The 25416-nt window shown below is 43.9% G+C and overlaps 1 protein-coding gene across 1 annotated transcript in view; it reads left to right on the top strand.

The window, feature by feature from the left end:
* The first annotated feature begins 932 nt into the window (after positions 1 to 932).
* The window catches only part of LOC147018643 (sperm motility kinase 2B-like), a 136450-nt gene continuing 111966 nt past the window's right edge, over positions 933 to 25416 (top strand). The window contains exons 1-4 of the mRNA XM_085898530.1: positions 933 to 1412; positions 16129 to 16170; positions 17953 to 18001; positions 20221 to 20286. Of these exons, the coding sequence (XP_085754656.1) occupies positions 1287 to 1412; positions 16129 to 16170; positions 17953 to 18001; positions 20221 to 20286 (283 nt within the window). The 5' untranslated portion in view covers positions 933 to 1286. The remainder of the gene's footprint in view (positions 1413 to 16128; positions 16171 to 17952; positions 18002 to 20220; positions 20287 to 25416) is intronic.

Below are 25416 nucleotides of genomic sequence, written 5' to 3'. Positions count from 1 at the left end.
TATCATCACAATCCATGACCAGACTTTCCAATGATGTCACCTGGGCAAGAGCCAACCCTGAACATGTCACCAACCATTGTGGCTTGCGAAAGCTTAAAGCGGGAGTTTGGCCGATGTACCGGCAAATAATTATGGGTCACTTTTTGTGGAAAGTACCTTGTAATTTTAAATACGCACAAGCAAATGTTTTTAGACGGGATATCCAGCTTAACATCCCTCTGCAGGACTGTGTACTCATCAATGTAATATCCTGTTTACAAAGTGACATTTTGTGGTCGATCAGGAATGAAATCCAGAGAAGATCACTCACAGAGAATATCTCTTGCTCTTCTCCCCTCTCCTCCTCTTTCTCCCCCCTCTCTCTCTCCCCTCTCTCCCCTCTCTCCCCCTCTCTCTCCCCCCATCTCTCTCACCCATCTCTCTCCCCCTCTCTTCCCCCATCTCTCTCCCCTCTCTCCCCCATCTCTCTCCCCTCTCCCCCTCTCTCTACCCCCATCTCTCTCCCCCTCTCCCCCTCTCTCTCTCCCCCTACCCTCTCCTCCCTCCCTCTACCCTCCCTCTCCTCCCTCCCTCTCCCCCTCCCTCTCCCCCTCCATCTCCCCCTCCCTCTCCCCTCCCCCTCCCCTCCCTCTCCCCTCCCCCTCCCCCTTCTCTCCCCTCCCTCTCCCCCTTCTCTTCCCCCTCTCCCCCTTCTCTCCCCCTCTCTCCCCCTCCCTCTCCCCCTTCTCTCCCCCTCCCTCTCCCCCTTCTCTCCCCCTCTCTCCCCCTCTTTCCCCCCTCTCTCCCCCTCTTTCCCCCCTCTCTCCCCCTCTTTCCCCCCTCTCTCCCCCTCTCTCCCCCCTCTCTCCCCCCTCTCTCCCCCCTCTCCCCCCTCTCTCCCCCCTCTCTCCCCCTCTCTCCCCCCCCCAAACTGTTACTGCACGAGGGTTTTGCTGCTCGGTGGTTCTCGTGGTGCGCTGCATGTGGCGGTGTTGCTTTCTCCCTTTTTCTCCCCTTTTCCTATTTTTCCCCTTGCTATCTCTTCACTTTCCTCTGAACTAGTTCCGAGACTGAGAGAGAGAGAGAGAACCCACCCGTTTCCACGGTGTTTATTTGTTCTGAGGTATCGAGTGTTGTATTTTCCCGCCCGTGATAATGGCGACCGTCGAGTCGACAGTGTTCCGGGATTTGAACTGTTGACCCCAAAAACGCCTTGTCGTGCAAATCACCGCCCGAAATCTCTGTGGAGAAAATCATTGTGTATCGGAGAATCCATCGGTTTTCACAATGTAATCGCTGCATCGAGAATGAACCATCGAGTCGTCGTTTTCATCTCGAAAGAGGAAATGGTGACGCAGCTCGTCGAGACCGGTCGAACGATAAAGCCGGATATCTTCATGTTTGTTTCCCCGTTCGACGCACCATCGGTGAAGGTAATCATCTCAAATGTTCCTCCTTTCCTCCCGAGTAAAGCAGATAATGACTGAGATGGAACAGTGTGGTAATATTGTGTGTAAAATAACCTTCGTTCCTGTTCGTGTTCACAATAAGGAAGAAAAACACGTCCTGTCTTTTCGGCGTCAATTATTTATTTTAAAGCCGAACATTCGACATTTGGAAGTTGTGGTGAAAATTAAACATAATAACTATACTATACAAACCTCGGCATGTTTTAATTGTGGTCAGTACAGACGTGTTAAAACGATTGTACTCGTCGTGTGGCCGAACAGCCATCGAGAGAATCGAGTAATCAACACGAACCTGTACCAGGCAATGAAACTCCCTCAGAACCAGGCAATGAAACTTCCTCAGAACGAGGTAATGAAACTCCCTCAGAACCAGGCAATGAAACTCCCTCAGAACCAGGCAATGAAACTTCCTCAGAACCAGGCAATGAAACTTCCTCAGAACCAGGCAATGAAACTCCCTCAGAACCAGGCAATGAAACTCCCTCAGAACGAGGTAATGAAACTCCCTCAGAACCAGGCAATGAAACTCCCTCAGAACCAGGCAATGAAACTCCCTCAGAGCCAGGCAATGAAACTTCCTCAGAACCAGGCAATGAAACTCCCTCAGAACCAGGCAATGAAACTTCCTCAGAACCAGGCAATGAAACTCCCTCAGAACCAGGCAATGAAACTTCCTCACAACCAGGCAATGAAACTCCCTCAGAACCAGGCAATGAAACTCCCTCAGAACCAGGCAATGAAACTCCCTCAGAACCAGGCAATGAAACTCCCTCAGAACCAGGCAATGAAACTCCCTCAGAACCAGGCAATGAAACTCCCTCAGAACCAGGCAATGAAACTCCCTCAGAGCCGAGCAATGAAACTCCCTCAGAGCCGAGCAATGATACTCCCTCAGAGCCAGGCAATGAAACTCCCTCAGAACCAGGAAATGAAACTCCCTCAGAGCCAGGCAATGAAACTCCCTCAGAACCAGGTAATGAAACTCCCTCAGAACCAGACAATGAAACTCCCTCAGAACCAGGCAATGAAACTCCCTCAGAGCCAGGCAATGAAACTCCCTCAGAGCCAGGCAATGAAACTCCCTCAGAACCACGCAATGAAACTCCCTCAGAGCCGAGCAATGAAACTCCCTCAGAGCCGAGCAATCAAACTCCCTCAGAGCCGAGCAATGATACTCCCTCAGAGCCAGGCAATGAAACTCCCTCAGAACCAGGCAATGAAACTCCCTCAGAGCCAGGCAATGAAACTCCCTCAGAACCAGGCAATGAAACTCCCTCAGAACCAGGCAATGAAACTCCCTCACAACCAGGCAATGAAACTCCCTCAGAACCAGGCAATGATACTCCCTCAGAACCAGGCAATGAAACTCCCTCAGAGCCAGGCAATGAAACTCCCTCAGAGCCAGGCAATGATACTCCCTCAGAGCCAGGCAATGAAACTCCCTCAGAACCAGGCAATGAAACTCCCTCACAACCAGGCAATGAAACTTCCTCATAACCAGGCAATGAAACTCCCTCAGAACCAGGCAATGAAACTCCCTCACAACCAGGCAATGAAACTCCCTCACAACCAGGCAATGAAACTCCCTCAGAACCAGGCAATGAAACTTCCTCAGAGCCAGGCAATGAAACTCCCTCTGAGCCAGGCAAAAGTCACGAAAATCGAATCAAGGATATGAGTGAGCCTTGTGTGGTTGCACATGGGAAACAACGGCACCAAGGTTCAAGTACAATCGAGCCTGTTTCATCCGCTGAAGCAGTCGCTGTGAAAAGGTTTTCACGCAGTCGGAGTGAAAGTCAACCGGAACCTTCCAGTGTTGAATCCTGTCCTTGTGTTGAGGCAGAAACTATGTAGCATCAACAGGCTTCATTAGCTGAGACTACAAGTAGAGATGAATCGTCTGTGGATGGTGCATCAGTGCATGGTGAACTCAATCAGGATGTTCAAACAGTAGGTGTGCCGAGTACACCAGAACCCCTTGAAGACCCCCCCCCTCAAAAACGGAGACCGATCCTTTACCTGAAGAATTGGTCTTCATTCAGCCGAGATCAGTATCTCCGGCACCCGGAAAGGTGAAAAGCGTTGTTATCGAGCACGAGTCGTGCGTTTCGGACGACACTTGTTCGATATCAGATTTTAATGAGACAGAAGGTGCAGTTGGTGATTCACAGGACGGTGGGGACTTTGACCCCCCCTCCCCCCCTCTCTGACTGATAGAAGCCAATTTCTCCATAACACTTATCGGAAAAAAAAAATCAGGCTTATTGATTATTTTCCACATTTGGATAAATTTAATATTACTGCTTTTCATATCATAAAAAATAAATCAGCCGATGATGCCAACGAGTCCCAGGTGAAGAAATTTGTATCTCGCAAGGAAAGAACTTAAATGATCATTTCATTAAATAATTCATTATGGTGTTATCAATTGCAAGTATAAACATAAACGAGGGCTGCGCCCCGATATGAAAAACTCTTGTCAAACTATCATTAGAGCAAAGGCATGCAGACGTAGCTTTACTCCAGGATGTACGTTGTGGTGACACCTGTTTAGGGGAATGGCAAAATACACTAAGAGGCTCATGGTTCTTCAGCTCGTTTGATTGTCCGAGAGCAGGAGTCGCTTTCTGGCTTCGTTCAAAAATCCCATCTGACCAAAGAGCATTTCACGATGTTATGAAAGGTCATTTGGCTTTTGTGGTTTTTCCGTATGGAGGTCGTAAGGTCACATTTCTGAATTCATATGTCCCAAGCGATCCTCGAAGAAGAAAAGATTATTTTCCTTGCTAGATAATTGTTTAACTTCAATTGATTTTGGTGGTCCTGTCTGCCGAGCCGGTGATTTTAATTGCACCTTAGAGCCATCTCAAGACCGTAACGGTGTTGAACCTCACCTGGAGAGTCCAAAATATGGAGGTTGCAGCATCCTCAGAAAAAGCAATTTTCATGGTGTCAAGCCTCTAATCACAGGGTATCCTTTTCACGTTTCGATAAATTGTATGTTTACAATAGTTTCCGGAATTTCATTTTGTCAACGGCGTTTTCACCCTCTGGTTTTTCAGATCTTCATCTGGTATCTTTAAAATTGACTTTTCCTTATACTCCACGTAAGAGTGCATATTGGGCCCTAAATTGTTTTTTTTTTTAGAAGAGGTGCATTTTTGTAATTCATTTCGAGCCTTCTGGTGTTCTCTTCTGGCCAGAAAAAACACTTTCCAGAGTAAGAGGCAATGGTGGGACATTGCAAAAACCCGCATCAAAGTTTTTTGCCAACAATACAATGTGCATCATTGAAAGGACAATTCTTTTAAGATCTCCCAACTTGAAAAGGAGATTCTAGAACTACAATCCAAACCTACTACATTGATCGGTAACACAAGAGAGCACAAAGACTTTATGAGTAAGAAAGAGTTGCTTTGTCACCTTGTAGAGGAATGTGCAAAAGGGGCTTTAGTGCGGCTGAGAATTAATAACTTGAATCTGCTTAACTCTCCTTCCAAGTACTTCTTCTCCAAGGAGAATAAAACTAAAACTCAACAGTAAATGCTGTCTTTGCAATCACCTGATGGTGGCATTGTAAGTGATTCTAAAATGATTAGGAAGTTGGGAAATGACTTCTTTTCCTCTCTTTTATGTGCTAAGAAAGTTGATTTGAATGTTGCAAATACCTTCATTGAACGTGTGACAAAGTTGTCTGAGTCACAACGGATCTCAATGGAGAATCTTATTACTCTGGAAGAATTGAGGCTTGTGCTGTCTGGTATGGCATCTGGGAAAGCTCCAGGACTGGACGGTATTCCTCGTGAATTCTATGAAACATTTTGGGATATTATTGGTCCTGAGCTTCTGGAAATGTTCCAAGAAAGACTTCAGGTTGGGGAGCTTTCCCTAAGTTGTAGACGAGCGGTTGTCTCCTTGCTGCCGAAGAAAGGAGACACCCAACTACTCCGCAATTGGTGTCCAGTTTCTCTATTATCTACTGATTATAAAATATTTTCCAAGGTTCTTGCCTCTCGTTTGAGATCAGTTGTTAACTGTTTCGTCCACACTGATCAAAGTTGTTGTGTGCCTAGACGGTCAATATATGATAACATCGGTGCTGTTCGTAATATTGCTGACGTGTGCGACATTTTGCATAAAAGCACAGGTTTATTGTTTATAGATCAAGAGCATGCCTTCGATAGCATAGATCATAAATATCTATTTATAGTTTTGAAGGGGTTTGGATTTGGGACTACTTTTATATCGTACATTCAGTTATTGTATCACAATACATTGTTACGGTTCTAGGAACATATCTGCATTCAAACATACAGGTGCCCCGAAGTTAGTTATGCTGTTAAGTATACGAGGTGTGTTCAAAAAGTATCCAACCTTAATTTTTTGTGCGTAAACAAGTGAAGCTCTGGAGGCATGGTTTGGTGCACGTATGTAGGCGATCCTAATCCGTATGCGTGAATATTTTCCCGCCTGCAGAAGATGTCAGTCGTCGACAGACCGCCATTGAGTGAGGAAGTGTAAGTGAGCGCCGTCGGATTTTTGTTTTTGACAAAATGATGGATCACTGTGGTCTAATCACCAGTGATCACTGTGTTGAAGAAGTTGGGATCGCTGTTCACAGTCTCCAGCATGTCCTGTGCGATCTCGACACGGAGTTGCTTCTGCTCGATCGTTAGCAGCTTTGGCACGAACTTCGCTGAGATTCTCCTTAAGCCCAAATCCTCAGTCACAATGGAATGAACGGATCCAATGCTGACGCCCGCCTCATCTGCAAGTTCTCTGATTGTGATTCGATGATCCTGCATCAGCAGGGTCCTCACTTGGTCAATGACGATCTGATTTTGGGATGTTGAGGGCCTATCAGAACGTGCTTCACTTTCCACTGATGTGCGACCAGCTTTGAAGCGGTTGTACCACTCATTTATCTGTGTGGTGCCCATTGCTTCATTCCCGAAGGCCTGTTGAATCTTGCGGATCGTTTCCACTTGGGAATCGCCAAGCTCTACACAAAATTTGATACAGTAGCGTTGTTCAAGTTTTCCATCATTTTGTCAAAAACAAAAATCCGACGGCGCTCACTTACACTTCCTCACTCATTGGCGGTCTGTCGACGACTGACAGCTTCTGCAGGTGGGAAAATATTCACGCATACGTATTAGAATCGCCTACATACGAACACCAAACCACGCCTCCCTAGCTTCATTTGTTTACGCACGAAAAATTAAGGTTGGATACTTTTTGAACACACCTCGTATGTGTAAGCAGAACCCCTCCTTGTGTCTTCTGTCTGCATTGTCTTGAGAAATGCCTGGAAATGTACAATTTCCGAAACCAGAGAAGGTTCAAGGTCATTCGGGTAACTCTTGCCCAGGTCTGCAGCGGAGTCGCGGAGCTTATCCGTCTGCATGGTCGTTATTTCTGAAAAGAATGAGAAATGTTGACGGAGTGTTCCATAGGCCTTGAGGCGATCTCCGAGTGACGTTGTTAGCTGATCAATGATGGGTATGTAGGATGTGGTCCTGAATCTCTCTCTGGGCGGAAACTGGGTGTCATTGGCGCTGTCTACTTCCTCATGATGTCGCTTCCTCCTTCAAACACGTCGCCGATCGTCTTCGTACTCGCTGTGACCACATTTATCAATAGCAATATGTTCAAAGTCGTTGAACCGTTCCCGTAGGTCCTGTACGAACTCTGTCAGTGATTCGAGTAGTTTCACTGCCGTGTTCAAATCGAGCCTCGGCTTCTGTAACTGCTGACTTGTCGCGTTGAACCTCTTTAGAATTTCCTGCCTTGTTACTAGCAGAATCACCGTCTCAAGTTTTTCCAATTCCTTCAGAATCTCAGATGCGTCATTTCTGGCCTCTGCGTTTAGATGTTCATCCATTGGAAGATAGTCAAGTACCGTGATATTTTGCTGGAATCTATTGGCCAGTGCTTCTACAGCATCTGCACGGGCCGACCACCGTGTATCTGACAAGCACTTGACGACTGGCATGTGTTTCAGTGCATCGCGAATTTGGTGCCAACGATAGGTTGACTTCACGAGATAAACATACAGCCGTTGAACGATACCAAACAGAGTCACAGCAGCCGTGCAGCACTCAGCAGCACACATCCTGATGAGGTTGAGAGAATGAGCCATGCAAGGAACAAACTCGGCGAATTCGCAACGACTTTTTGGTGCGCCTGGATGCCGCGGTATTTTCCAGATATGTTGCTGGTGTTGTCATACGATTGACCGTGACAATCACAGATCGGAATTTTGTTCGTTTGGAGAAAATCAAAACTACGTCTGCGATCTCCTTTCTGGTATGATTCAATAAGGGCATGAATGTCAAGAAACGCTCTACTGGCCCCTCTGGCAACACGTAGCTGATGGTTAGACATAGCTGGTCAGTGTGCGACACGTCCTGAGTGGGGTCCACCGATATGGAGTAATATTTGGCCCTCCGAACTTCCGCTACAATGGCACTCAGAACTTTTCTACCCAACACATTGATTAGTTCGTTACATACTGTTGATGAGAGGTAGTTTACGTTACCGCTCCCTTTGTTGGCATGTATATGGAGATGTGCCACAAGGAAAGTGTCGTACTTTCTCAGAAGCTCCATCACTCCCAGGTAATTTCCGTTATGTACCGAACCGATCACCTCGTCGTCACCTGGGATGGGCAGACCACATTCACAAAGAAACATGAGGACATCCACGCACCGTCGTAGCACTTCGTGCCAGTAGTGCTGTTCTGACTCGTACTGACGAACTAGTCCAGCGTTAACGTGGCCTTGCAATGATTTTCTGCTGGCCAGGCTCGACATTGCCTGTTTATGCTGATCTGAATTACTGTGTCCTTCTATCGACTCCCTCGCGTGTTTCCAATCTTGGAACCCGGATGTAAACCGACTTTTAGTGTCTGACATGGGTGACATCAGACGGCAAATAAAACAGAACAGACGGCCGGTCTCTTCAGAATAGCACAGCCAACTGAGATAGATTTCTTCTCCAGATAACGTGTGTTTTCTACTGAACAAATTTTTTGTACAATGACGAGTTTTATTTCCATCACGGACAGCGGAGTTCTTGTAGTCACTGTCTACATTACGACATTGTGCACTACCCTTCTCGATCCAGTAGTTTCGGAACTTCTCTGGTAGCTGGTCTGGCCAAAGGCCAATGTCTTTTTCATAATCTTCAGCCATTTCGCTGTCTACTTCTGAACCACATTCTGAAGCAGAATCGTTTGAGTTTTTATCACCGCGAGCATCAGCAGCACTGAAACAAGGATCAGGGCCAACAGCAGATAATGCTGACGTAGTCGTAGCTATGTTTCCCTTCGCGTTGTTATCCTGTTCATTGTATAACCCGACTGTGGCTGTTGTACTCTTAAGCCAACTTGTAATTTTGGGTAGCTTGTTCCGTTCGCTTTCGGCTGCTATGCTTTCCTTCCGCTTGGCCACACCAGACTGGTATTTTCTTCCTCGATCACGTTCACGTTCCGCCATGGCTCAACCAGGTCCACACAAAGGCAGTTCCTACAATAGAAAGCAATATTTCAGCAGTTGACACCTAACACACCTTAATAATAATAATAATAATAATAATAATAATAATAATAATCGAGATATATTAACGTGGATTGATAAGAAGCCGAGGGCTTGTCGAGTATCTCTCCACGGCTCAGATTATTATTGCGAGGTGTGTCTCTCTGGTGGAGGAAACCGGAGAACCCAGAGGAAACCACCGTGTCTCGGCCATGACACATGATTTACATATGTCATCGGAAGGATTCGAACCACTCCGCCGAATCCACATAGAGGTGACCAGCCAGCAACCTTACCACTCTGCCACCGAGACACACCTTATAAATATAATAAAATATTATCCGGTGTGTAAACTTGAATTACACAATTATAGTATATCCACCCCAGCAGTACGCCAGCGCAGTACAGAGCAAATATAGATTCAGGGTGGTTGTGTAATTTTGCAAAAATGAAATCGAGACGGCCATAGCTTGCTAGAATTGGGAAAACCCTCACTTTTTTCGTGTGACCTATTTCTGTGGTTGACCTTAAGATTGCGCTCTTATGATCAGTGGAAAAGAAAACAAGTAAGTTCAAAGATGTAAAATAAATGATAAACATAACCAAACAGATGCCAAATTAACAGGGATATTGAGTATTTGTTTCGTGATTCACTGACCATTTACACAAACGAACTAGATTTTTTTCACAAACAAACAAAAGGGGGAAAATAGCAGAATTTCTTGTAATCTTTGCATTTGCGCGGGGACCCTGGGAGGCCCTGATTGCCATCGCTATCGTTTATGACACACCCAAGGATGAAACTGCTGAAAGTGTTCCTCTTACATCTTTGGTCCCTCCTCCTGAATTAACCATGGAGATTGAGCAAATGGGCGAAGGCCCTGAGGAAAACGAGGACTATGATTCAGACGGTTGCTCCTCGCTGCCGTTGAGTGCTTTTGGCGAGAAGCTCCCCCCAGATAGTCGTCTCAATGATACTTTCATTTATATTTCCGATATCTTGGATTTTTTTTTACAAAAAACTACTTGTAAGAAGCGAGTAGATCGAGATTATTTTTCCCCAACTTGCGTGCCTTTGTCCAGAAAGCACAAATAATTGTTAAGAACCCGGAATTCGCTGCCATTTCCAGCGCTTCTTGAAAAAGACTGAAAAAACATATTGTTAAAGCAAGAAAGCACTTGAATGCATAAAAACTTCTTGATTATGATTATAGCAAGTTTAAATATATACGGAGGACGTAATCCTTTACATAAAGTCCAAACGATGCAGATAATTAATAATGTAAAGGTAGATATTCTTATTTTACAAGAAACTCGAGCAACTGCAAGTTGCATAGCAGACTTGATGCTGAAGTTGAAAGGCACTTGGTTTTTTAGTAACATAGCCTCTGTGAGTGAAGGTATTGCTCCTTATTTCTCTGCATGTCTTCCCATCTCCTCTCTTGTTTTTAAATAAATTGTTCCTGGATATTTAGCTGTAATTGATTTTATATATAACCGCCAGGGATGTTAATTGTCAATGTTTATGTTCCAAATGACAGCACAGTCAGGACAGCTTTCTTCACTGAATCCTTCACTTTCTTTAATCATCTCACCCCCGATACTCTATTGTGTTTAGGTGGTGATTTTAATTGTACTTTAGACCCAGTCAGAGATCAGAACAGCCCTGAACCTCATGCAGCTTGTGCTCCGCCTTTGTCCACACTTTTGTAACAACATGATCTTGGTGATGTTTGGCAACTACAGCATGGGAACATCCAACAATTTACTTGGTGTCGTTGCTTGTTAAATAACATGTCGCTTGCGAGGCTTGATAAATTTTACATTGGTCTCTTTTTTTAAACCGTGATAAGTTTTACTGACATCACTCCCTCTGGCTTTTCTGATCATTTTTTAAATTTAAATGCATCTTTCTTTTCCTAGTCCTCAGAGGAATATTTTTCATTGGTCTTTTAACACCTCTCTTTTCAATGATTCCTTTATTTAAATCATGTTTTCATCAATAAATTTTCAAATTCTAGAATCACGGAACGATTTTACAAATCTATGGCAATGGTGGGATTATATAAAAGCACAAATCCCAGTCTTCTGTCAGCAATATAGGAATGACTTCACGAATGTAAAGCAAACTTGGATAAGTATTTTAAAGAAAGAAATCCTCATTTTACAAGATAGCACGATTAATATTGATAAGGATGTTCGATGCCAGCAGCTTTATGAGAAACAAGCCCTATTGAATTGTTTAATTAAAGAAGATGCTCTCGGAGTGCTAACCCGACTTAGAGTGAAAGGCCTGTCGACTTCAGAAACTTTCTGCAAAGACTTTTTTAACTTTGAAAAAACTACAAAGTCTAATCGTTCACTGTTAAGCTTACGTTCAAGTGATAGACAACTTATTGAAGACAATGCTCAGTTGAAGTGTTTTATTAGGGATTTTTACAAGAATGTTTTTGCCACAAAGAAAAGTAATGAGCGAGCAATGTCTGATTTCACCCAAAATCTACCACATTTGGAAGAATCACAGCAACACTCTTTTGAACAAGATTTTACTGTAGATGAACTTTGAATCGCTCTTAATGACCTTCATGATGGTAAAGCACCTGGCTTTGATGGTTTACCTGTTGAATTTTATAAAGCATTCTGGGATTTGCTTGGACCAATACTTTTAGATGTTTTTAAGTTTAGATTACAAGATGGTTTGTTACCTCTAAAGGCCCAGTCACACTTTGACGTTTTAGCCAGCAATGGCAACGTATCAAAATGTATGTAAAACGCTGGCTTACGTTGAACTTTTGGTTTTTTTTTTTTTAAAGATTCGGACGTATTCATAACGAGTTGGTCATATGCATAACATATTAGTTACGGACACAGAACGTTTTGGTGTCTTATAGATAACTTATACCAACGAATGCTTAGCCTGTTGTCGGCGTTCACAACCTATGCCCAACGATAGTCTAACTTATGCATAGCGCGCTGCACGTATCACCGACGATCACTTGGCGTAGCCTATTAAAAGGTTACCGCACAACGATTCAAATCATAACCGCCAGAGAAAGGGAAGTGTCAACATCGCAGTCACACCTTGGCGATCTTGCCAGCGTATGCCGACCTCTGAAAAATGCATCTAAAACGCTGGCGCACGTCGAATACGGTATGGGTAAGTTTGGTATACGTGAATAGAACGCTAAAGTAAACTATCATACGTCGTAGTAAGTGAAGTACGTCTTGTAATTTTAAACGTGTTAAAAATTTTACGACGTACTTGCCATATGCCTCACACGTTCCGCATGCGATGGGAATAAGTTTTACGCACGATATGCGAACGTTTGCACACGTCGCTAAAAGTTACTTGTAAGCTACTCATAAGTCGAAACACGTCGAGCTAATATCTAGCGTACCCGAAAGTTATTTTTAACTTATGAGTAACGTGGTTTGAACCAATTCCTTATGTATTTCCAACGCACATTGACGTATGTAGACGTATTTTATTGACGTCTTCCGGACGACCAAAGAACTAAATGAACGTGTTTCTAACTTACAACTACCATATAATGGCGTATTGGCAGCGTTTAGGGGAATTGGTATATTAAAATGGGCTTCACACAGGATAGGAGGAACCCGTCAGTGTTCCAGACTCCATGGTTTTTTTTTTTGGCTTTTTTTTGTTCTAATGACGGTGATGTTGACAATTCGATTTCTAGTGCGGTTATGATTTAAATCGTTGAGCGGAAGCCTAATAATTATATTATATTATAACCGCACTAGAAATCGAAGTGTCAACATCACCGTCATGCCGAAGAAAAAAAACAAACAAACAAAAAAAAAACCATGTAGTCTGGAACACTGACGCTAAACATTACCTCGGCGTGTTTTGACTTATGAGTAACTTACAAGCAAGGAGTGTCGACGTGTCTCAACGATCGCGTAGCGTGTTAACAACATGTCACTCATAGGTTATAAATAAGTTTCAGGTACGCTAAACATTACCCCGACGTCTTTCAGCCTATGAGTAACTTAAAAGTAACGTGCGTTGACGTGTGTCAACGATCGCGCAACGTGCCTTCAACACGTTACTCAAAGTGTAGAAATAAGTTTCGCGTACGCTAAACATTACCTCGACGTGTTTCAACTTATGAGTAACTTACAAGTAACGTGTGTCGACGTGTGTCAATGATCGCATAACGTACCTAAAACTTATGGCCAGCGTAGCGGAACTTGTGAGTCATACGCTGGCATAAGTCGTAAAATTTCAAGAATGCTAAAATTTGAGGACAACCGCAAAGTACAACAATGAAAGCCAGCGTACTGCGACGTATGGCAGTGTTTTTCAGCGTGCTCTCAATGATTCCAAAACTTACCCATAACGTATTGGTCGTGCGCTGGCGTTTTAGACAAATTTTTCAAAAATCGGCATAAGCTGGCTAAAACGTCAAGGTGTGACTGGGCCTTAAGTTGTCGCCGTGCAGTCGTGTGCCTTCGGAGATCTCCAGACCTTTCAGAATTGGAGGCCTATTTCTCTGCTTTCTGCGGATTACAAAATCTTTTCCAAGGCCCTTGTAAATCGTATGAAGCCTTTTCTTAGCTTTTAAATTCATTTTGATCAATCTTTTTTTATTCCAAACTGGTCTATTCATGATAATATTTTTAAAAATTCATTGACTTGTGGGATGTCTGTGCTCTTCAAAAGCAGAATGCTGGCTTGTTTTTACTTGACCAAGAGAAAACTTTAGATTCTATTAGTCATGAATATGTATTCCACACCTTAAAACAGTTTGGTTTTGGGGCAACTTTTATATCCCATGTCTCATTGTTGTATAATCATGTTTTTAGCATCATTAAAGTTAATAATAGCCTGTGTGCATCATTGATGGTTGGAAGAGGAGTCCGTTAAGGGTGTCCGTTATGGGGCATTCTCTACTCCCTCTGAATTGAACCCCTCCTAATTCACCTTCATGCTGGTCTACCAGGTTTTCCTGTGATGCCAACTGAAAGGCTGATTGTTATCTCAGCATATGCTGATGATGTGTGTCATGGTGCGTAATAGTGATGATGTCACCATGTTATTAAATGACTTGGAAAAGTTATCTTTGGCTTGCACAACTACAATAAATTGGAGCAAATGTAATGCTCTATGGATTGGCCATACCCCGGCTGTTGGGTTGCCTCATCTTCCTAGAAACTTGCAGTGGGAGAAGGAAGGCATCCGCTATCTAGGTGTGTACATTGGCACCCCAGCTGTTATGGCTAAGAACTGGTTAAATACAGTTAACAAAATTGATAATAGATTGGAGAAGTGGGGAGGAATATTACTTACCTTATCATACAGAGGTCGTGCCCTCGTGATCAATAACCTGTTGGCTTCCTTGTGGCACAAAATGATTGCCTTGCACCCTCCTGAAGTACTGCTGCTGACAATCCAGAAGCATCTGCTTGATTTTTATCTGGGGTGGCAAACATTGGGTCAAGCCTGAAGTCCTTTACCTTCCATTGACGGATGGTGGCCATGGTCTTATTGACATTCTCAGTCGACTGATGGCCTTTCGAGTCGCCACTGTCCACCGCTTTCTTTTTTCTGCATCACTGCCATGGTGCATCACATCACCACCATTTGCTGAAAATGGCTGGCGTGCTCGACTTCAATCAGGAACTTTTTCTCATGGACTTGCAACATGTCGACATCTCTCCATTGCCTTTGTTTTACCAAGGCCTGTTGCAAACCTGGCAGCCTCTTGTAGTGCACCGAGATATGGCTCACTACACCATCAACAACATTCTCGATGAGCCTATCTTCTTCAATCCACTTTTTCCAAACGTACCTTGATCACGTGCTTACATACAATGCAACATAAACTCCGGCATACATGTCATACGAGATCTGTGGAACCAGAACAAAACATGGCACTCAGTCGGGCATATTGCAATTCTTGTTGGAATGTGCTCTCTAAAAACCTCTTTCCCAGCTCGTCCAGGAGGTTCTGTGTACCTCCAGAAGTTTGGGACTCCATTTTGATCCCACTAACGCTGCCCCTGCAACCCATGTCCCCTTCTTTCCACAGTTGCGTATGACATCACTTGTATTAACAGAAACTGTAATCCTGTCTTCCTCTCCACTTCCTAGTGTTGCTAAAAAGTGCCTGTACCACTGTTTTGTCACCATACGGCATCCTAATGTGTGCAAAGATAGTTTTGCATCTCGATGGAAGGGGATGTTTCCTCCAGGGTCCTCCCTGTGCCCACAATGGGCTGCCATGTATGTCCCACCGATTGTAAAATGGACCGGTGATATCTCTTGGAGAATTGTACATATGATTTTACCTACGAATGTTTTATTACATCATTTTAATGTTTTAAATTCCATTTTGTGCCCCTTTTGTATGGCCTTTGAAGATTTATATCATGCCGATGTTGACTGTGCAAGACTGCCCCACTTTTTACCTTTTTATCACAATTGTGCTGTCATATGAAAATTGTATTTTGTTAATCTACCTTTATTTTTTTTATTTTTTATAACAGCCAATTTTATAATGGCCGAAGGGAAATTAGCCATTTATAAAACAAGGAAAGCTAAACTTCTTGCAAACTCTGATGCTGATTACAATGTCTAAACAGTTTTTAAGGCCCTTGCCATGGCCAGATAACGTGCAGAATTTTATTTTCACCAAAATATAAATCTAGAACTGTTTCAGCAGAAATGGTGTCACAGGAATGTATTGTGTAAAATCGACCATAATTATGTTATTATTTAATTTTTGCTGTGTACTTGACCTTTTTATTCTGTCTTGTTTTGTAAGTTACGTGTTACTATTTTTTCTAAGCTTGTATAAATTATGGAATACAAAAGTCTAAAGTCTGTCTGTCTCTGTCTTTCTTTCTCTTTCTCTGTGTGTGTCTCTCTCTATCTCTCTCCTTCTCTGTCTCTCTCTGTCTCTCTCTCTGTCTCTGTCTGTTTCTGTCTCTCTCTATGTCAATCTCTCTATCTCTCACCGTCTCTCCCCATATCTCTCCATATGTCGCTACATCTCTCCATCTCTACATCTCTAAGTGGGTTCTCCTATTGTGCAATCATGAGTTATAGCAATGTTATTTGGGCTTTCCCGTTTCCATGTGGATTTATTTGAAAAGTTTATTTTTCTTTCTTTCAGGTTGCTGTGAAGATTCCAAAATGCCAAGCTCGTTGGAACAGAGTGAGTTTGTGTGAATGAGCAGGATGAACACGTGTTTGTGATTAAATCAGGATGTCACGAGACTCTCGCCATCCCGTTCATGATCAATATGTGTAGGTGGGAATTTTTCACATAGTACCTGAACTAACATTATCCTCATTGTGAAGAAGCTTTCCCTCCAGTATCACACAGAATGATTACTTGGGAAAACTTACCCATACAGGTGGGATTTTACATGTATCCAGTAACAGCATGTCTGACAGGATGGTACAGAGATAACGCACAGAATTATACATGTCTCGTCTTGGTTGGATTCCCGACCCGACTATATTTAATTGGTGATTTTTTAGGCAGGACATTTCATTAGAAAACGCACCATCATCAGGATGGACTTTACGATTGGTGCCTGCTCCTGTTAGATGGGTATTAAAGGTTCCAGAGTCTCTTTTGTGAAGATTCTGTGGGTTATCTTGAACAAGCCGCACACAAGCTAAATGAAACGCACAAGAAGAGGATGGGGAAAGGGGGGTAAAACAGAAAAGGAACAAACCAACCAACCAAGAACTAACAAACGAATAGAGGTGAAGAAGGGGGAAAAAAATCACAATAACCTGGAAAAAGGAGTGGTTGGGAATGGAGTTATTGAGGGTAGAAGAGATCATGATTATGGATGAGGGGTGACCTGAAGTAGGGAGCGGTGAACAGCTGTTTTGAAGCTCTCGAGGGCAGATTGGGATGGAACAGCCTGGGGAAGGCAAGAGAAAAGAGGAACAAATAAGTGGAGGTGAGGAGTGAGCCTGAATTTTGAGACTTTACCAAGGACAAGGTAATGGGGAGATTGTGCAACCCGCAGAAACCAAGAGACAGATCAGAGGGCAGAGGGGGTATGACCAAAATGGAGGTGGCAGAATACAGAGAGGCCACCAAGCTGTTTGAGATGTGAGAGTAACAAGCTGAGACACTCAGCTTCGTCGCAGGAGATCCCAATGGTTTTGAGGGTCTTCCTTTCCACGGAATAAAGAAGGGAAAGGTGTGAGATCGGGGCACCAGCATAAAAGGGATTGCATTACTCTATTAAGCTGTGTATAAACACCTTGGAGGTTAACAAAAGTTTAGATTGGCCAAGGAAAGACTTTGCACAACAAAGGATGTCCAATCAGTGGCTGGCTTTGGAGGCTATCTTGGTAATATAGTCTGCCCAAGAAAGATCATGGCTGATGGATAGGCCCAAATTTTTGAGTGACTTTACCTCTTCAGGTGGTTTGTTTCGGAAGTAGATGGGAGGGTTTACAAGGCAGTCCGTTCAGCGAGACATGGCGAGTGTGTTGGATTGTCGGGGTTGAAAGACATATTCCAATTGTTGACCCAGATCCTGATTCTATCTCTGTCGAGAGGGAAGAGGCTGCTCCTTGCCTGTCTGAAGGACGAGGAATGATATGACAGAGGATGGAGTCAGTAAAGAGATAGACAGAATTTTCCATGGAATCAGAAAATGATTGATGAAGATGAGGAACAATATTGGGCCGAAGACACTGCCTTAGGGAACTGCAGCCGTGACAGGGATAGGAGATGAGAGGATCCAGTTAATAGCTACACGCTAAACACAGGAATGGAGGAAATCATTGATCGATAAGAGAAGGCCTTGGATGCCGAAAGCAGAGTTTAGATATCAGGTGGAGTGCCAGACTGTATCAAATTCCAATGTAATGAAGTTGCTGAACAAATGTATAAGTTCTCCTCACAAATAAAGGAGGGAAGATGTTTGCCCTGTTGCTGATACATTTCTGTGCTGTTTGATTACAGTTTTTGAGAGAAGCTCGTTTGCTGTCTTCCTTAAGTCATCCAAGTATCAGTAAGTGTGAATTTCATGGATTTCATCTTTACTAATAAAAGGGTGCGTGTGCGTGTGTGCGTGTGTGCGTGTGCGTGTGCGTGTGCGTGTGTGTGTGTGTGTGTGTCAGTGTGTGTGTGTGTGTGTGTGTGTGTGTGTGTGTGTGTGTGTGTGTGTGTGTGTGTGTGTGTGTGTGTGTGTGTGTGTGTGTGTGTGTGTGTGTGTGTGTTGTCCATCAAGCATAACATATTCTTCATGCAAACTCTCTTTCCTCTCCCTCTCTCTCTCCCTCTCCCTCTCCTCATCCCCTCTCTTTCTGTCTCTGGACGTGTCCGGTCGGTGTTTGTCTCCGGACAAGTCCGGGCGGTGTTCATGTCTGGACGGGAGTTTGTCTCCGGGCCGTGTTTATAGTATGACTGGTAGAAAATGGATTTCAGACATTATTTTGTTTCCATCTTCACTGTTATTCTTTGCAGAATCATTTTGATGAGACGGTATGAATCGTAATTAACCCTCCACCGCACATCTGCTTCCCTTCCTCTCATCTCACACTGTCCTCCCTTCCCCCACCCCTCCTCGCTCTGCCTCCCTCCTCTCCCCTCTCTCCTTTCCCCTCCTCTTCACTCTCCATGCTCTCTCCTTCCACCCCTCTCTCCGTCTTCCCCCCCTCTTTTTCTCCTTCCCCCCTTTAGTGTTACCGGAAGCAAAGCGACAGGTGGTATTTGCGAGTTACAAATAATCCATTTGGATTTGCCTTTTTGACATTCCCATGTGACACAATTCATAGTGCTGGAATCCCAGATTCAAACCCCATATGCTCCATCGATTTGACCACATTTCCTTGTCATATTCCGAAAACATTATTCTTCCGACAGGATTACACTTTCTCACATGGGTTCAATTCCCAACCCGACTATGAACTATCAGATTATTTCTTCGTTGGCTGAACGTTACATTACAAAGTGTGGCGTCTCTTGGATTAACATTAAGCCGAGTGTTCCATCTGCAAGCACTAGTTGATGGATATTATAGATCCCATGATGTCATATGTGAAGTGACTTATCACCGGCTCCCTGAACAAATTGCAAATGCCTGCTATAACGATCTTAAGTATCCTGTTCGTGAAAGACTAAAGTAAATGCCATCTCAAAGGAACAATTTCCTCATGGTTTACTCACCTGTATGAATATACAACTTGATGAACATTAGCATGAGGACATCTGTAAATAGTTAATTATCCACCACTTATTGATATTATATCCATCATGAGGTACTACCACGACTCCAACTCCTATCATTCTCACCATCTCACCATCTTGTGCGGTCAGCTTGGGAAAATTTTGGCCCAAGTCTTTCACAAGCCAGCTGCTCAGACTTGATGGACGGTTGACGGTGGCAGGAATTTTGAATTGGTTCACGGTGGCAGTGACTACTCACATACTCTTGCTGTGGAGGTCCTCTGGCTTGATGCTGTGGGGTCTTTCACGTCCACCAACGGCCAGTGCTGGCAGACGGATCCTCTGGCTTGATGTCCTTCTGATGGATGGTGCACACATTGATGCAACATCATGCACGCCAAATTCCAGGGAAGCAGTTTATAGCTTGGTCGATATATGAACCCCAGCAAGGCAGCTCAAAGTGAACTGCGCATCCCTGTCATACGTCATGCCAGCCCTCATCTTGTAATCTTCCCTCTTGGTTAATCGAACATGCAAGCAGACCCGTGGTTTTTCTGCTTGGTTTTGAAAACCATGTTGAAGTGTGTCATTTTGTTTTATCACCATACTCTACAGAATATTCAAGTTTATTTAAGGGCCAACTCGAAAATGAAAGAATCAGTTTATGATTGTTATTTATCAAGATGCTCTGTAACTTAAGAATTGAGAAATATGAAAACATTCATTGAGAAACAACATTTCTGAAACAAGGATAAGAGCCTGTGGATGCTGGTTGCATCATTTTCTGGAAGCATGGCTATGCTGCTCTTGCAGTGCCCCCATTACCAGTAAACTGGTATTCATTTTGCCGACCTTGGAAAGGCGACAGGTTGAGTTAACCCACCTGGTGTTATTCAAACCACACAAACAGGGGCTCAAACTCAAGATCCTAAAATCTTGAGCCAGCCACCTCAACCGTTAAGCCAACCCCAGAATTAGTTGAAGGCAAAGTGGGAAAAGATAATTTAGGAATGATCTTTCTAATGTTTATTATCTTATTTTCACTCCACTATCCCCACATAGTTCAAGCACTTGGCATAACACTCTCCACAGATCAGTGTTTCATGGTTACCGAGTTTTTTGAAGCAGGTGAGTTTCCCTTTATTCATTGTTCTTTGTTGACGTCATTATTCTGTTCTTTAAACCTGTGTAATACTGTATGTGTAAACTTAAATCATTTGCCTTTTTTTTGTTTTGAGGCTTAATTTGTACACCATCTGCTCACTGCACACTCATAAATATCATATTGAATCCACTGTACATCAACGGATATATCTTGAGTGCATGTGTTACAAATGTACTTTTGATTTTTCAGGTGATTTGGAAAACATTGTTACCTCGACCACCAAGGATGGACGGAGGTTATGTTTTCACCCCTGTCTGTTTGTGTCTGTCTGTTTGTTTGTCTGTGAGCAGGATATTTCAAAAAGTTCGGATGGATCCAGATGAAATTTGGTGGGCAGCTTGGTTGTGGGACAAGGACGAACTAATTAGATTTTGGTTAAGGTCCGGATCCGGATCCGACGACTATAATTTTTTAAGTGATTCTTCACCATTTCTAGATGGGGCCAAAAATGATATAAAGAACGATATCTCAAAAATGTATTGGGCCCGATATGTTCTCGTGGTTCAGGCATTGCGTGGCGGAGGTATGCGCTCTACCGAGTGCCCTTCTAGTTGTTGTTTTTTGAACAAGGCTCACTTGGCTGTGTCGAGATGGGTTTGTGGGTGGAAGAGTAGCAGCTGAAATCTGAATCATATCCAGGTTGCTCCTGATGACTTCATCTTTTCTTTTTGCATGTTTGGGTTCCTTCTGATTACTCCAATGCAGGACAGGACCTATTTGATCTTCCATTCGATCTGAATTGAATTTATTTTAATCCCATTCTAAATTCAATTGAATAATGATTTAAAAAAACATCATGGGTCTGGCTCAGGTGTCCGATCACAGCAGAGTTGCATCAAAGCGGGACTTCATGGAACCCGGTCATCACTGCCAGCAGTTACAAAGTGACAGTTCTAATTACGTAATACACCAGTACACAAACGCCACAGAAAATACACCACACAAAACAAGTCCTGGCAATGGTCTGCAATCTCTGAAATGCACTTTTTCTCCTTGACCTTTAATTTGGAGGGGTACGATATAAATAACATGCAATCTCTCTGCTGACGATCTCAAAGTTAAGTTTCTGGTCGTTATTTGTCCCGTTTTAACTGTTTATTTTCTCATCTTCATGTTACTGTCTGTTTCCAGTTCGGTTTTGTTTCAAAAATCGTGCTATTTTATGAGATTTTGTCGATCTTGCCTTGCCGGGTGCTTGAGGCCTACCCTTGAGGCCTACCCTTGAGGCCTACCCTTGAGGCTTGAGGCCTACCGGTTCCCCTCGGTGTACAATCGTGTTTTGTTTTTTCTCCCCATTACCTTCAATTTCTATCTTCCCCACTTTCCTAACGTCCCCCATCCCGACCAACTAATCACTATTTCTTATCTTAAATCAAAAAATTAAATAAACATACAAAAAAACGCTACCTTTCTCCTTGCACACTCATGAGTCTTCTTCTTCTTCCTCAATTTTTTCTACAACACTTCCCTGACCTAATCTGTTGAAAACTCTCTCAAACATTAATAATAATAATAAAAACGATCTCTTATAATGCTTCATCTTCCTTTTTTACACGTGTGGTACTCCTTACTGGATCATAATGCATGACTCTTCTGCTATTTAAACAGACTGCTCTCAATTCAACCTTTCCTTCATACCTTGCCTAAAAAATCCAACTGTTACAACGCTGCTTCTCTCCATTCTCTGAATTCGCCTTTATTGCATCCATCAAGAAATGTGTTTAATCGCATCTCTGACTTAAAACTTAAAAAAAACCCCCAGTTTGCTATGAATGTTCGCTTTCCATCAACCATTCTTTTTTTCCAACTTCAGTGCAAGCTCACCCCTCTCACCCCTCACTCTCAAAGCAACCATCCCACTCTTCTCCCTCCAAGCCTCCCTCTCACCTCTCTCAAAAACTCTCCCCTCACCTTTCTCCCACCATTCATCCCCTCACTCATCCTTCTCAAAGTTTCCCCCCTCTCATCCATAAAGCTGCCTCCCTCCACTGCCCTCTCACCTCCATCTCTTCACTCCACCTCCTTAAATCCTCAACTGCCTTCTTCCCCTCTCTTGTCCCCCTCTCCTCCAGCACCACAGAGCCTTTTCTCCTCCTCATCCGGCCCCCTCCCCTCGCTATTCTGCAATCCCCCACACTCTTTCAACAACCCTCCTTATCTCCCCCTCATCCCTTGTCCTACCCTCCCCCTCCCCCCACCCCTGCACCCAAAGCCTCCTCCCCTCCCTCTTCATTAAAAGTGTGGACCTCAAATATCCAGGACCTTCGCTCAAACCTTTCAGATCTTTCCATACAGGTTGCCACTGACAAACCAGACATAATCTGCCTAACATAAACTTTCCTCCCCCAAGACGTGTCTGACTCCCAAGTATCTCTCCCTGGTTACTCCCTCCTCCGGTATGACAGACCTGAGCCTCGTCCTGGTGGATGAGTTGCTCTCTTCATCAAATACACTATTCCTCACTCTCCATGCACTGCCCTCACTCCCCCACACCCCCAGGAATACCTCTGACTACAGCTTCCCCTCCACTCCCACCTCATGTTTATATGTGTACTGTACCGTCCACCTAACAGTGATGACTCCATCTACACCTCACTATCCGAAAACATGGACCAACTTCTATCTTCTCATCCAAACTCTCTTCCTCATATGTGGTCACTTCAATTGTCATCATGCCAGTTGGCTATGTGTGGGTACCTCTCTCACCTGTCATGGCACCTCAGCAAAAGCTTTCTGCGACTCATTGGGACAGACTCAATCGTTCAACTTCCCGACCCGGATCTCAACCAATGGTACTCCATCTCTTCTGGATCTGATTTTGAGAAATTCCCCTGACAATATCTGCTGCTCTTACTCCGCTCCAATTGGTTCTTCTGACCACGTCCTTGTCAAAATGGACATCTCTCTGGCTATTATCAGAGAACCACCTCACCGCGGTCGAGTCTGGCATTTCACTCAAGCTGACTGGCAGGGTCTCCAAGTGGCCATCAAACTTATAGACTGGTCTCCTATCGCTACTTTCTCCAACATCAACTCATCCTGTGAATTATTTCAAAGAAACTTGCTCTCCCTCATGCACAGATTATCTCCTCTCGTCTTCAGTTGTCCTCCCCTTCCTCCCACCCTTGGTTCCCTGAAGCTTGTATTGAGGCAGTTGTCCTGAAACAACTTGCCTTTGCCTTTTGGAAAGCACACCCAACTGAGGGCAATCTCAGTTCCTTCCATAAAGCTCGGAACAAGTGTGTTTCTACCCTCAGAAGAGCCAGAAAACAACATCTTTCTCATCTCAAGTCTGAACTCTCAAATCTCTCTCCCTCCTCAAAATCCTGGAGGCATCTAATCAAATCTGTTTCTGGTGTATGTTCCCCCTCCATCCCCTCCCTTACCTCAAATGGCCTCACTGCTGATACCGCACGTGAAAAAGCTGAATGCCTAAACTCGGTGTTTGCAGCTAAATCTTGTGTCCAAAACCCATCACTTTCTCTACCCACCTTACCCAGTCCAAAAGGTGACCATGTGTGACTTCTTTAAGGTCACACTGAGGTGAACAGAGCTGCTATCCACCAGGAGCGACTCCTTGAGGAATATCTGCCTACGAGAGATTCCGATGAGAATCGTTCTACAGAGTAACCATGGAAAATATGCTTTTGCCTCATAACGTCACCAAATGACGTCATAATGTCTCAAGCTTGACATATCTAGAAAGCACTCATCGAGGTGTTCAATTTGAGGTACTACACGATATGGTTCCTAAAACTTGAAAATTTGACCTTGGGGTCAAATATGTTTGACCTGAGGCGCTAACCATGAAGGTCAAGGCTAATCGCCACCAAAAATTAATCAGCTGAGCGCCAGACCATGAACTATATTCCCATGAAGTTTGAAGACGATCCGATCAAAATTACTGAAAAAACAAGGGTTTCGTCGACTCCCCTGATTTGCGACAAAGTGACCTTGACCTTTGACTTTGACCTTCAAAATTTTGTGCACTGAAAGGGACCTCTATAGGCCTCTGATATGCGAAGTTACAAAAATTTCCAATGATAACTGTGCTCTGCAGAATTTTTTATGCGTGATTACAGACAAAAAAAAAACAAACAAAAAAAAAACATACATGCTGACTAACATATATTGCAAAAACTTCGTTTTGGCAAGATAATAATGGGAATGTGGCACAGTAAGTAAACAAGAAAGCAGCTGGAATTGGAATTATGGAAGAAAGTGACGGCGTGCTTAACCTGACAGTCGGTTGCAACGGCTATGCTTGAACTGGGAAAGTACACAGGACAAGCAGGAGAGTATACAGAATGGCGTCTTGTAGGTGGTGGTCTTCCTTGTTATGGAGCATCTGGAGTCATAACGCAGGCTGGTCTGGCAGTTTGGCAGCAATGTCTCATTTCCGCAGGCTCACCCTTCAGAGCCTTCCACATGGGTTTGGCGTGCCTGTTCTGTCATGTTGGCATCTCTCCTTGGTGCATCAGCGCCGCTGCCTTTTTAAAGCCAAATCCGCCAAACCTCATGGTGCGGCCTGTTCAGCTGCCCCACAAGTGTCACGTACGCGGTCCTGCCGTGCTGAAGTAGCACACGTGGATGCACCATTCTTTCAGAGCATGTATGAGGGTCACATCGAGCACACGTGGAGGAACCGTGTTGAATATGGAGTTGTATGATGGTAAAGGACAATTGGGGGGGTTGGGGGTGATTTTAGTGATAAGAACAAAAGGAATAGAGGGAGAAGAGACAGACACGAGGGTGAGGGTGATGGTGATCTTCCCTGTTTTGAAGCGTCTGGAGTCACATCCTATATGTCCAATCCCAGCTGTCACCAACGGGGGATGCAAAACACTTCTGTTAATGCTGATCATGAAACAATTGATGAATAATCAACCCCTCAGTCATTTTTGTAACAGCATTGTCTCCCGTGAGCAAGTTATACAGGAAGTGACCTTAATGCCTGCCAAATATTGTGGATAAAACTGAATCTGTCTGAAGGTTCACGTCTGTCTGTGCTGATGGATAAAATGCTCAATGGCTTTTATCAACAAAAGGGTTGGAGTACCGTATGTCCACAACCATAGGACATGAGAGGCAAC

This window comes from Eptatretus burgeri, chromosome 10 (genome assembly GCF_056783735.1).
Source record: "Eptatretus burgeri isolate ZD-2024b chromosome 10, Ebu_testis_v1, whole genome shotgun sequence".
Taxonomy (NCBI): Eukaryota; Metazoa; Chordata; class Myxini; order Myxiniformes; family Myxinidae; genus Eptatretus; species Eptatretus burgeri.
This window is presented reverse-complemented; position numbering and strand designations above follow the sequence as displayed.